This window comes from Plectropomus leopardus, chromosome 14, assembly GCF_008729295.1.
Source record: "Plectropomus leopardus isolate mb chromosome 14, YSFRI_Pleo_2.0, whole genome shotgun sequence".
NCBI classification, from domain to species: domain Eukaryota; kingdom Metazoa; phylum Chordata; class Actinopteri; order Perciformes; family Serranidae; genus Plectropomus; species Plectropomus leopardus.
The window spans coordinates 28387557-28401229 of NC_056476.1; the positions used below are offsets into that span (position 1 = coordinate 28387557).

Below are 13673 nucleotides of genomic sequence, written 5' to 3' on the forward strand. Positions count from 1 at the left end.
CCTGACACACTTAACCCACCCAAAACCATTGTAGACCAAATCCACCTCCATATGCCAACAACATTCCCCTCTGGCAATGCCCCCAGCAGGACAATGCACCTTATCACACTGCAAAAGCTGCTTAGGAATGGCCTGAGGACTAAGAGCTGAGGGCATCGACCTGGCCTTCAAATTCCCCAGATCCCAGTCTGAACAAGCATCCATGGAATGTGCCCTACCTCACAACCCATAGGACTCGAAGGATCCACTGCCAGCACACTGGTGCCAGACACCATCCCAAAGGTCCTCAACTGGACAAAGCCAAAATGAATGAGCTAGTGGTTACAAGAGAAAGGTAGACATTTAACTCAGGAACTGTGGACACCAAAACAGAAACAGAAGGACAGTTAACACTTGACTTCAGTCTATCAGATGGACATAGCCATTTCTCCAAGTCAACGCTAAAATTTAGGCAACTGTATGCTAACGTTCACCATATCAAGTTAAAAGATTATACTCAGTAATATAAGATTTGTTCCCCAAGTCCATATAAATGTCTTTTTTTTTTCTCGACAAAGGGAGATGGTAATGTTTATTTCTTCGAAAGAAACATCCTGCCTGTGATGACCTGCCACGGGGTATGAATGAACACACACACACACACACACACACACACACACACACACACACACACGCACTCGCGCACACACGCGAGCGCGCGCGCGCGCACACACACACACACACACACACACACATAAGCACTATAATGATTTTCAGTAATAAGATAGTGGGCTCTCCACAACAGCTCCATGACCGAGAGTCTTTGAAAAAGGACACTAACAAGCTAACAGGACTTCCACTAGGGCTGTCCTCTCGCACGCTAAACTCAAAGTTGGTTTGATCTGGTGAAGAGTGTGCATGCTTGCGTATATGCGTGGGAGGGTTGGGGGGGAAGGGGAGTTAAAACACTCCAGTCCAGGGTATATAAGTAGCTATGTAAGTCAAGAAAACAATACTTTTCAACCACCGTAGCTCAGCACGCAGCCACTTAGAGAAGCAACGAGCAGTCCAAACACAAATAGTACGAATGGAAATCCAATTTCTTCAATCTATTTAGAGAAGGTAAGCAAGGAAATAAGTGGTAGATAGAAGACAGCAATAAAGTGCCTGACTGCACATACAGTAGTCATTTCTGCTGCTGTGATTAGTTGTTTGCGCGGAACATCTCGGCTTGTGTGACGCCTGACCTTTACCCTCCGAAGTCCAGCCTTGAGAAGCTCCTCGCTGGTACCAACTTTTAATAGACAGACAAACACGTCCACCTGAGAAGCAGGTAAGAAATCAGCCAACTACCAGCCTACTAAAGACTTAAACAAGTCCTTTAACACCTTTGCATGAAGTTAACTTTACTTTCAGTTTTAGTTCCCCGAGTGGCTTTAGAATTTATTGGCAGAAATTATACATTTTAAAAAGTAGTAAAAGTGTGTCTCATTGGGACCATAATTGCAAGAATTTGGTTCAGGCTGAGCACCAACAAAACTGATTTGCTGGTTATGTGGGCTAACATTCGATATTAAAATATTTGTAAAACACTTGTCCACTGTGTCAAACACACAGATAGTCTGAAATGGTTATTTGCAGCAATATCAGGGTGGTGATGGTTTAATGGCTAATTTTAGGTCCCAAAATTCTTGTGAAACAACTTGTTCCAGGTTTTCAGGTGAATCTAAGTACATTTTAACTCTCTATTTTCAACATCTTGATGAGAGCTCCAAGTGGATAACTTAGAAATGATGAAATTTAGCTAATTTTATTTTATTTACTTAGTTTTATAACACCAGACCCCAACCCCAAGGTTGAGAAAGAGCATTTTTTGGCATTATAAAGAACTGTTGTCTACTATAGAGAATCCTAATGTAAAGTGAGCTATAAGGTAGCCTTGATGTGCAAGAATTTATTTTTGTATTTATTAATGATAATAAAACCATGTGCATTTTTTTTTAGTTTTGTTTTGTTGTTAATTATTATTAAGATTAAAACTGCACAACTCAGTTGACATGTACTTGATGTACTTGTATCTTTGTCAAGAGAGCCTCTTTTCTTTTATGTCCTTCTCAGGATGTCGGAGCTGCCTGCTTTCCCCCGATTGTCATTCCTGGTGCTTTGCATTTTGGGTATAACCTTGGTGACATCTGGCTTCCCTCAGCCTCAGATACCTCTCAGGTGGGTACTCATTGAACCTCCTCAAGACAGCAGCCTTCACTGTTAACGGCACAATGGTTTGGAATGAACGAGCAAACAAAGAGCAGACCACCGCACCAACTAGTACCTCCAATACCTGACTTTGTTGTCTATTTAATATGCCGTACATGGTACAATCAAATATGTTTCCCATGGAATCTTAACATTAAATATTATCTGATTCCAGAAGTCCCAATGATTCAGAGGAACCTAAACGAGACGACTGGGATGTCCTCTTCCCCTCCATCTCTCTCCGTAACTGGAGCATTAAAATGCTGTCAGCGCCCGCCTTCAGAACAGCAGCCAACAGCAGGGCAGGACTGATGAAGGAGGCGTGGCTGTTTGCCCCTGAGAGGGCAGAGGCCAGGTAAATTCATAGTGAGGGAGACTGCATTTAAGTTCTTATCAAATAAGACACAGTATTTAAGAAACTAATACCTACGCTGACTTTACCCACACATGACTTTGCTGTGAAACCCATTGATAACCATTTGGTTATGTTAGCCGTGTGATGCAAACAGTTAACCAAAACGTTTGAGAGTATGACTTTACGTAATACGTCAATCTAAAAAAGTACTCTACTCGTATTGGCTAATTTCAAAGCATATAGACTATAGACTCTAAAAAAACGAAACAAAACACCAGTGAAGTATTAGTTTCAGAGTCTCTGGTACCTGGATTGTTGTCTTGTCACTGATCTTGATGTCTTGGTCTGTGTATTTGTAGCGTGGAGAGGGCGTGGCCTGTCGGCGGGGTGAAGAGGAGCATGGCGGTGGCTGATGATGCAGCCTTCAGAGAGAAGAGTAAAGTCCTCACCTCTATGGAGAGACAGAAGTGGCTCAACTCCTACATGCACAAACTACTGGTGGTTAATTCTTCATGATAATTTGGTCTGTACAGTTCTTTATTTAGAAAATAAAGAGGCAATGGCAAAAAACTTTTTAAAGGGATATTACTCAGTCCATTAATTTATGAGACATGAAAATAATGTAGACATTAAGTCATTTACACCTGCTGTATTATTAGTGCTCAAGTTTTGCATCATAAAATTCTACTTCTAGTTTTTGTAGCACTTTCACTATCATATGATACTGAAAAAAAATGTGTTTTTAATTGGATTAATAAATAAAGATGCAAAATGTGTTTTTGACAAGTATAGCTTGTGTTTGATTTCAAACCAGAAATGGGCAAAAATCACTGTTTTGCAAGTCCTAAACTTTGAGTTGTGAGTCCTAAAGAAGTCATATGGCCTTTTCACAAAATGTATTGCCATTGTAATAACAAAGTACATGCACTTCTTTGTTAAAACAAGTTAAATAAAGTGCAACTGAACTTAACCATTAAAAAACTTGACTGACATTGGACCTCTGTAGCATTTACCAAAATTAAGCTGAACCACAACTGAAAGAATTTTGTATGTTTCTGTCTGGTCTTATTATATTTCACTCATCTCATATTATAAAAAAGTCTTTCTCTTCCCGAATTTGTTATATATTTTCTGTAAGTGTTAAAATGATAATGTATGTTGTAGCAGATTTTTTGTCTAAATGAAATAAAAAGATTCAAATTAATGTTAGTTCATTTAGGCTATGAACTGATTTGTGGAACACTTTTAAAATAACATTATTTTAAATCTTTGGTATTTTCAAGTTGAAAGGCTCACATCCAAGTGAAGTCGCAAGTTATTGTTGTCAAAGTTCAAGTTGGTTTCCAAGAATTTTTCCAATTTTTTAAAGTCAAGTTTAAAGTCATCAAATTGGTGTCTTGAGTCTGACTCACTTGAGTCAAAAGCACTTTAAAGATTAACACATTTTAGATACACAGCTAGCACAAATAGACATATGTATCTTTCAAATGACCCTAAAAAGACATTAAATTAGTGGTTCAACATTGGGAGATACAAATGTTTGCTATCTTTTTGAGAGTGAGATAAGAAGGTTGATACCAATCTCATGTCCGTGCATAAAGGACTGATCTGGAGTCGGGGAACTGTTAGTCTAGCTTAATCCCGGAAATCAATTTGACCAAACCTGAAGTTATTTTAGGCGTAAAATTGATATGATTTGATCAGAAGTTGCCATATGTATTATTCATTAGAAAACTATTTACAGAACAGACTGAAGATTGAGCTTTAGATCACTTTGATCACAAGAGTAAAACACTGAACACAGATGAGGATTTTCCTTCATCACAAATATTGACACATTTTTCTTAAATTATACTTGCACTTGTGAAAAACGACATTACCCATATTGGATACTATGTTAGTCGAATCAGATTTAAGTTAAATATTCCATGATTCTTTTTTTTTTCTCTATACAACGTTTTAAAGTTTGAACAGGGTTCAACAGGACATTCAGCGCTAACGACAGGTCGTGAATTTGCACCATTTTTTGCCGACAATAGATATGAAACAAAAGCCAGAGACCATTGTATTAACTTGCTGTAAGCTTTGAAATTCACCACTTCTAAGCAGCAGAGAGGGGAAAATGTTATTTCAGAGTATTACCGTGCAGTCTTTGCCCCTCTGTGCTGCTGCCTGCATGTCAAAGAGTAGCATGAAAGTACAGAGTGCTCACTCCACAGCAAAAACGAGGGACCAAAATACCCCCAGAAGTACACTGCACAGCATTCTGACTAACAAAGACAATATAAGACTGCTTGACTTGATGCAAACTCAGTCAGTTGAAGGGTCTTTGACTCATGATTTGAATCTGTGACTTTCAGGGAGACCCCCTACCAGATACTTTTTTCTTTTTTTTTTTAATCGGTTGTCAATTTTTTTTATTATTTTTTTTTTTTTAGAAGAAGAAAATATCTCTTTTCCATGCCAAGTCAATCTTTGGCAAACTATAAAATGAAAATCCATATTGTGTTTATTTCTTAATGAATAAATCAGCTTAATTTAAAGATCTAAAAAAACTCTACGGTGGGATCAGCACCAGTTCATCCAGCCTGCCGATCATCTCTTGCAGCTGCATCCTATTGGCCAATCTTTGTCGGTCCCTCCTCTCCAGCAGTAGAGCCTCCGTCTGAAGAAGCGTATGCGCAGCCTGGGATGCTGGGAGCTCGCCCAGAGTCTCGGCCCCGCCGTGGGGCCCCTCTGCTCGGTGGCTGCTGTGTCTGACAGGCTTCTCAGTCTGGAGTCTGGCTCGGTAGACCTGTGGATGGGAGGGTATGCAGGGGAGAGAGGAGAGAAAAGGAGAGAGGCAGGAGGTGTTTGAACCATCCTGCAATCTCTGTCCTTCTTCTGCTCTGTCCTCAGCCTCCCCTCTGCCTCTTCTCTGTCCTTTCTGTGGCATTGGATAAGAGGAAGACATCGAGTAAGACCTACAGTGGAGTAACATGATGTCTCTCAGAGAGAGACAGTGTCAGCTCTCACCTTGAATCCAACTATCTCAAAACCAAGAGTCAAGCAAGAAACCTCGGGGTTCTCCAGGACTAAGACCTAAATTTCCATAGTCAAATCAGTAACTTCATCTGCCTACTATCCTTTAAAAAACATCGCAAGAGTCAGAGGAATAATGTCGAAGCAAGACCTTGAAAGGCTCACCCATGCTGTTTGTTTCATCTGTGCAGACGCTGAATTGAAAACAGGTGAAAAGCAAACTCTTCCGGATGTTTGCTGTTTGGCATATTTGTCTTAGAGAATGTCCTCTGCTCTCTGATAGGCTGAGTCTATAAATGTAACAGAATCCTCTGCCCCTGAAGCATTCTCCAGCTCAATTGCTTTTGACTGGAGATCATTGTCATCGACACAGTTTCTGCAGAGGCGGAAAATTTGTCCAATAAAGATGTTTTTTTGAGAGATTTACTGTTCAGGCTGTTCAGGAGTGTGTTTTTGCTGATTGCTCTAACCAGAGATGCTGCACCAAGTATTGGCTGGATAAAATGTTGCCTGTCAAGGAACTGTTCCAGCACTTAACTCCCCCACGATCATTTTCCAACACTTCAGCTGCTTTTCTAAAAACGACCAGCACAACCATTAGGCATCGACCTCGGTAGGAATCAAAAAGTGTGTGTGTGTGTGTGTGTGTGTGTGTTGCACACCTGGCCTGTAGGCAGTCTCAATAGCATGTCCTCCAATTTCTCTAGCCCCCGGTTTCCGTGGTGACACACTCTTGCACTCCCATCGGGTGCATGTGTAGGCTTCTTGACAGCAGGATCTGTCAGATGGCAGTCCACCACACTGTCCTACACACACGTGTGCACACGCACACACACACACACGCGCGCACAAACACACACACACGCACGTCAAATTTCCTGGCACATGTGGCTGCTGCCATCTTGGAGGACACTGAAAGGAGAGCTTGGCAAATCTGCTGGCTGGTGACAGTAATATCAGTGGGTCAAATACATGGCAGCATCCAACTGAAATCAAATTGATTTCAGATATAAAATCCATCACAATAAGAGCTACAACAAAATGCTGGTTAAAACCAAACCAGAGCTGTGCTTGCTTAGCTAATTATGCTGAATATACATATATGAATGTAAAAGAATCATGATCCCACTGTTGGAAATCACCTCTGTGTTGACTTGTGCTGTTGTTTCCCTCTTTATTGTGTCTAACTCACCATCCAGGTCCAGAAGACTTTCTCCACCTGTTTCCAGTTCAGATAAGCTTCGAGAAGGTCACAGAGCTGCCGTATACAAACACAGTCCTATAACACACACACACACACACACACACACACACACACACACACACACGATGGACTGGATAAATCATTATTTTTCAAGTTAAATAAGCTGTTTTATTATCATGATATTGCTATGCAGCACTTTCTTTAAAAAAAGAAACAACTTCCAAACCCACTACAGCCAAAGCATGGTAATGAAGTGTCAAATTAACAATAAAGAACATGGTACATCGTAATGCCAAGAAAATTGTATTTTCTTGGCATTTACAAAATGATTTTGTGGCCATAAAAGATGGAAACGTTTTTTATACTTGGTTGTTAACAGACAGGAAATGTTTAGTTATATACAGTCATTCTAACTACAGGCAGAACACGCCGTTGGTATTTCCTTTAAAAAAGACAGAAACTCTTACCTTCTTTAGCACTGTGGAGCTCTGATCAGCGGAGGAGGACACAGAAGAGGGACGGCTGGCAGAGAAAACCTGAGAAAATTATTGATTTCTTGGTTAGACTTAAAGCTCAATCCAATTAAGATTTAAAAACATTTTCTGATTTAATGCAGACTAACATTAAACAGTAACCAAACAGCCATTTCTGGCCATTGATCCCTCTCAGTTAAATGCTATGAACAGATTTTTTGTGCTGTTGAGTGGAAAGACGTGTGTGAAGCATCCATGTTTTCTATGTTTTTGCAATCAAGTTGCACTTACTGTAAACTATAAGTGCAGCTGTAACTGTAAGTGCACAGAGGCTTACAACCGCATGGAAGTAATTCTAGTTTTTCTTGCAGCAAATGACAAATACAGAATGGCAGCATGTGGAAAAGTTGGAAAAGAGGGGATATTCTCACAACATGGAGTAAGCGGGTTCGCTCCTCTTGCATGGACAGCAAAGTCCGGCCCTGGTGTCTCAGACAACCAACGAGCCACTGAAGTTTCCTCAGACATGCCGGGTCTAACTGGAGCTCACTGGAAAGCTGAGGGTTCACCTAACGGAGAGGGAGAGAGAGATTAGAGATGTAAAAGTAAACAAATACATATACAGAACTAGCTTTACCTGTATGATATGGAAGTGTATCAGTGGTTCTTACTGGTGTGGGTGTGAGCAGTGTTCTGTCCAGTTGCTGGACTCTCTGTGACAGCAGTTTCTCCAGCTGTCCTTCAGCAAGCAGCCAGCCCAGAGCCAGCAGGAGGTCTCTGCTGGAGGATCTCCCTCCCTCCCTTCCTTCTCCTCCATCCCTCCAATACATCCAGTCAGCATGGTATCCTGTCTGCCAGAGGCCTGCAGCCACCAGCTTCCTGCACTCTGAGGCTGCACACAGACACAGAAAACACACACAGTCACTCATCAAGTTCACTTAACTACTTTCACCCCATCAAGACACATCCGTCAGTTTGGTCCAGTTGTGTGCAAACAGCCGCACAAACTGATTTTTGTTCTGTTTAGTGCTATAAAGAGCCAATGTTAAAATTCAGTCCAATTCAAGAACGTATATGATTGTGCAGGCGATGGGCAAAAAAAAAAATCACAACATAGGAGAAAAGTCATAAACAAACAAGAAAATCACTTGAAAAAGTGCAGCAAAGGGCCATGAGCTGGAGGCGAATACGCGGGTGTTGTGGCGAGGACATTGCCTTTGCACATGGGGCTCTATCCACTGAGCTACTGTGCACCCCTTCTGTACCATAATTTTAAATATCCATCCATCCATCCATTTTCTTCCGCTTATCCGGAGTCGGATATTTTATATATTAAATCCTAATTATAAATATTTTTTTTTAGATATTTTTCTCTATCTTCTGGATAATTTTATAATTTTCCCCATGTTTTCTAAATCAATTTGCTCAGGTTTAAAAAATCCAAACAGCTTGTGAAAGGCACCTGAATGCAGCACAACAAAACTGATGTTGTTCCAGGTTCTAAAGGGATAATGTGTAATGACAAAGAACTGATGGTATTTAGGAATTGACAGGTTTTGTCTCATGGGATGTTTTTAAATCATGAAGGTAAAAAAAGCAAATCAGTAGCTTGTTGGACAAGTTGCATTAAAAGTCATGAACAGCTCTATGTGGATAAACGCTGTGACTTACCTCCTCCTGGCTGTGCACTCGCTTCACAGGAAACAATGCCGGACAGCTGAAGGATATCGGCCAGCAGCTGCCAAAACTGATCCTCCTGGGAAACAAAAGAAATCAAAAACTATATGTACAGTATATCAACATGTGAAGCACACTGAGATATTTTTTTCTATTTCCTTTTCAAATTTTCCATTTTAGGAATGGGCCATTTAATTTTGGCCCATTGCTGCATTCATGTGATGTCAGAGGGTCGTAGTTTCTGAGTTGGGAAGTCGTTCTTCCAACTTCGTTGTGTTCATGAGCGTTGAGCTCGTAAAGTGGGTACAACATGGAAGCTACAAAGAAGACATTTCACATTTTAATGCTAAGACAGTTTAAATAAGAGGTCGATCGCTGTTTGTTTATTTATAATTTTATATATTATTCTAGTTTTTATAAATTTTATTATATATTTTAAAATATACTCATATCTAATCTAGGTCACTCTACATGGATAGCAGTTAACGTTTACACCATATTACACTTTACATGTGATCAAAATTGATATGATCCTACTGGCATTATTGGAAATCAATCAAATTTAATTCGGGTTCGGCAGATTATCAGCCAGGCCAATTATGGGGGCCGATATTTGGCAATTTGCCTATTATCTGTATTGGCATTTTATTTTAACGATCACTAATAAAATTAATTAATCAAAAAATGTGAAGACAGTGTCAGCATGGGAGGAACTTTTACTTTGTAAAGCCTCAGGAAGCTATTCTTATTTATTCAGTTTTTATTTAAATTTTTACTTGACTTGAGTTCCAAGAAACTTGCTGTATTTCAAGTTTCATTTTGATTATACATTTGCTAAAGGCATTTAAACAAAGTTTTGTGCTGGAGTTTGGTATATTCCAAATTCTTAATATTGACAGAAAGATTTTCATTTTTTATCGTTAATGCATATCGGTTCCAAATATAAGTAATCGGTTTCATAACCTACTAATAATCTGTATTAGTATCGGCCCTGAAAAACAATATCGCTCGACCCCTTTATTTAATCATACATTTTTATGATCATATCTCCTTTATGTAAAATCCAGCAACTACTAACGTAAGCTTTCAAATACCTGGTACAATATTAAAAACAACAATAAAAGTACCTCAAAACAGAACATAAATGCACATTTCGACAACATGTAGCTCCATTCCAGCCCTGACAGTGAACACAGATGATAACGTACCACTTCGAGTCCAGCACCGAATTTAGCCCGTCTGAAGGTGTCCGGTGCGGGGACAGGATGAAGGCCGGTGGCGGTCAGCAGTCTGCACAGAGCTGCGATCACCTGCTTCACCTCCACGCTCACAGCCGCTTTATTCCGCTGCATGACACACACCACACACTACACACACATGACATAACTCTCTGTCCACTCGTATATCACGCGAAGTCCAACAGACCGACAGAAAGTAACGTTTAACGACATTTTTAACGACATTTTTGCCTCTTTTAAGTTATGCTGTTGGTATTTCGCGGCGAAAACAATAACTTCCGGGTGCGAGGCCGTTGCCAGGGAAGCGAAAGGAAGAAGTTGTGATTGATAGCTATATTGGCCAATCATGAATGCGACTCTCAAAGAAGTAGGCTGGGCTTTCTTTTCATTGGTGCGCTCCGAGTCGCTCCAACTCAGACCTGTGTTACAAACATTCACGTACCAAAAAATAAAAATAATCATATTAGTATCAAATCAGGGCTTTCGCCAAACGAGTTTTTGTAAATTTTGTATAAAAATCTCTTGTCTTGCTTCTTTTGTTGTTTGTAAGAGCAAGAGAGGAGAGCCACTGAGTTAAAATCTATTGAAAGATACAAGGTACAAGGTAACTTTATTTTAGCTGATCCTAAATCCTGCTGGATCAGCGAACGTCTTTTAGTTGTAAACCTAAACATTTATGTTTATGGATAAAGAATTTCCCCAATACCACCATTCGACAATAATAAAAAAAATAATATTATTGTTTTATTTTATGTATTATATAGTGTTTTTCTTGTATCATCATAGCAATAGATTATATCTTTAAGGGTTAAATAATGAGTGATATTACAGTTATTAAAATCATGAGAATTTAAATTAGACCAAAAATTATAATAAAAATGATTATTATAATTATTATTGACAGTAGTATTAATATTATTATTATATGTTTGTGTTCTTCTTTAAATTATGTATTTTGTACATGTTTTTTGTTAAATACAGCTGAAAAACATACTGTGAAAAATTAAGTGCAGTCCCTAAATTATTCCATGTTGCATTATCATAAATTACCACAATTAATGTTATACTTCAAGCGACAAGGTTTAATTGATATACTTCAACAGTATTTATTTAAAATATCAAAATAATTTAAAAAGAAACCATAAGCACCTCAATCGTAGGTACAAACATGCCTAGAATAATTTAAAACATGAAAATCATTTCACACAGACAATGTGTAATGTATTAAACAGGACATGCATTAAGCTTGGTATCACAAACTCAAGAACAGGATCAATGTGGAATCAATGGATCCAAATTAACCTTAAACTGACAGTAAAATACAGTAGGCTAGTCTGTGCCCTTTAAAAAGTTCAAAGTTTAGACATACTACATCACCTCTAACACAGTGCTAAACAGAGCTGGATTTTGGTCGTGTTTTCTCTCAGCTATGTGAGCTCCACAGTCCTGCCCAACAGGCTGCTGCAGGGTCGCTGGAGATGGTTCCTTCATGTTCCATGAGAACGAGAGTCAATTCTAACTTAAAGGGATAGTTCAGTTTTTTTTAAGTGGGGTTGTATGAGGTACTTATTTACAGTTAGTGTATTAAACACAGTAGATGTCAGTCTGCAGGCCCCCCGTTTGGAGAAGCAGGCTGGAGTCTGACACTGAAGCTGAACTATGTACTGCTGTGGATGGGGGCCAGCAACAAAATGCATTTTAGCCACCTTAAAAAAAGTCCCACATAAAACAAAATAAAAAATCAATATCACTTTAAGTGTACATTATATTGAGAGTATTTTCACTGCTCTAACTTTCTGTCAGACAGCCTGTTTCAGCAGGGGAAGCCATTAAAAGCTTCAGTTGCCCATCTATGCTCTCGTAATTTTAGCTTGCTAAACATGGAGGCTGCTGGTCTACAGCTGCTTTGATCAGTTAGGTAGTTTGTGTTATTATGTGACTTTGGTGAATCTAAACCAACGCTTTTAAATATCAAAATTACAGAATAAAACAAACAAACTAACTGAATAAAGCAGCTGTACACCAGCAGCTCCAATGTTCACCGATGTTAAATCACAGTTTTTCTTAAAGGGGTCTGGCTTTGAAGAGAGCTATATAGCAGCGTCATTTTCCAATTAGAATCAAGGTGAAGCAGTGAAAATATTCTTAATATAGTGTCCACTTAAACTGATATCAATGTTTTTTGGTGAGACTTTTTTTAGGTGGCTAAAATACGTTTTGTTACTAACACGTCCACAGCAGTGCATTGCTTAGCTTCAGTGTCAGACTCCAGCCTGCTTCTCCAAACTGGGGGCGTGCTAATTTAAAAAAAAAAATTTAACTATCCCTTTAACTGTCTTTTCAAAGTCTACTCCTGCTTTCTATCTGAGCAGTCAGAGTGTCAGTGGATTCCTGAATGTTGATAACAACTAGGAAAACAGCGTGCTGCTTCAGTACCACAGCAGGATTCAGCTGTTTTTTATTTGTGCTTGACACTAAAGTGTATCATTTTTCCTGACTGTTGTTCTATTGCTTAGTCCAGTGTCATGTACATGTAGCATAGTCCAGCTAATATTTAGCTTTATTTGACCATATGTATGGGAGAACAGTGTCAGGTACATTTACAGTTGACTTCCATTAGGCTGACGCCGGTCTATTAGCATGAAGATAACAGAATCACCTAATCACATCAGGTCCACACGAATGTTTCTGCCCACTAGTGTGTGTGTGCTACACTGTGCTTTAGTGTTTGTTTCTGTAACATAGAGGCACATAAAGTCAAATACAATCTAAAAAACACATCGTACATTTAAATGTTAAATGTTTTGGACCCACAAATAATACAAAATTCCAACAGTGAATCTCCAGTATACCCTTTAAAACCTGGATGCACATCACTTTTCTTGTGCTGCGTTCAGGGACGTTTCACAAGTGATTGATCCTCTGAACCCTGAACAAATTGGTTTGAATTCTTTTGAAACGTGTGTGTGTGTGTGGGGGGGGATCAACGCATCGTTTTTAACTTGCATATTCAGTTTGATTTTTATTCAGCTCTTTTCGCTCACACTAAACCAAACATAATAAAACATAATGATTTTTTACACCGTAAATTTGTCTTGTTATTTTTCTTAATATGTTGTTACAATATTGTTTAACTCTGACTTGTAAGGTGACCTTTAGTGGTCTGAAAGGCACCTACAAATAAAATGTATTATTATTACTAATATTTAAAGAGGGCGATTATTTTTTAAAAAGCTATGGAAATAAGTCTAGAAAACTGTTTTTATAATAATCAGAATTATATATTTTAAATTCTGCTACAGAATTATATTTATATTTTAAGCATCTTTTTCAGATTTCCTTACGTTTTTTTGGTGTTTTTTTTAACATTCCTTTTTTTCTAATTTTTAGGTAGTTTTCTTGTACTTTTTTACTAATTAGTTGCAAATTTTTGGGTCGTTTCTTCTGAAGTTGCTCATTGCATTCTTCCCATG

General features: G+C 38.8%; 2 protein-coding genes across 2 annotated transcripts; one reads left to right on the forward strand and one right to left on the reverse strand.

The window, feature by feature from the left end:
* The first annotated feature begins 2098 nt into the window (after window positions 1-2098).
* On the forward strand, window positions 2099-3182 carry pth2 (parathyroid hormone 2). The gene is made up of 3 exons (XM_042500210.1): window positions 2099-2202; window positions 2408-2587; window positions 2947-3182. Exons 1-3 carry the CDS (start codon window positions 2099-2101, stop codon window positions 3101-3103), a joined length of 441 nt encoding a protein of 146 aa, XP_042356144.1. The 3' UTR covers window positions 3104-3182.
* Window positions 3183-4965: 1783 nt separating this feature from the next.
* On the reverse strand, window positions 4966-10446 carry tedc1 (tubulin epsilon and delta complex 1). Its single transcript, XM_042501423.1, has 8 exons — window positions 10171-10446; window positions 8957-9041; window positions 7957-8177; window positions 7717-7854; window positions 7280-7348; window positions 6801-6887; window positions 6271-6414; window positions 4966-5513 (listed from the first exon to the last, which is right to left on the reverse strand). Exons 1-8 carry the CDS (start codon window positions 10312-10314, stop codon window positions 5145-5147), a joined length of 1257 nt encoding a protein of 418 aa, XP_042357357.1. The 5' UTR covers window positions 10315-10446; the 3' UTR covers window positions 4966-5144.
* Between the last annotated feature and the right edge of the window lie 3227 nt (window positions 10447-13673).

Excerpts from the sequence above, each read along its gene's own strand:
- pth2 (XM_042500210.1), top strand. The coding sequence starts at position 2,099 with ATGTCGGAGCTGCCTGCTTTCCCCCGATTGTCATTCCTGGTGCTTTGC. Across the intron at positions 2,203-2,407 it reads CAGCCTCAGATACCTCTCAG|AAGTCCCAATGATTCAGAGG; the intron begins GTGGGTACTCAT and ends ATCTGATTCCAG. Across the intron at positions 2,588-2,946 it reads CCTGAGAGGGCAGAGGCCAG|CGTGGAGAGGGCGTGGCCTG; the intron begins GTAAATTCATAG and ends GTGTATTTGTAG.
- tedc1 (XM_042501423.1), bottom strand. The coding sequence starts at position 10,314 with ATGCAGCGGAATAAAGCGGCTGTGAGCGTGGAGGTGAAGCAGGTGATC. Across the intron at positions 6,888-7,279 it reads GCTCCACAGTGCTAAAGAAG|GACTGTGTTTGTATACGGCA; the intron begins GTAAGAGTTTCT and ends TGTGTGTTATAG. Across the intron at positions 6,415-6,800 it reads AAGTCTTCTGGACCTGGATG|GACAGTGTGGTGGACTGCCA; the intron begins GTGAGTTAGACA and ends ACGTGTGTGTAG.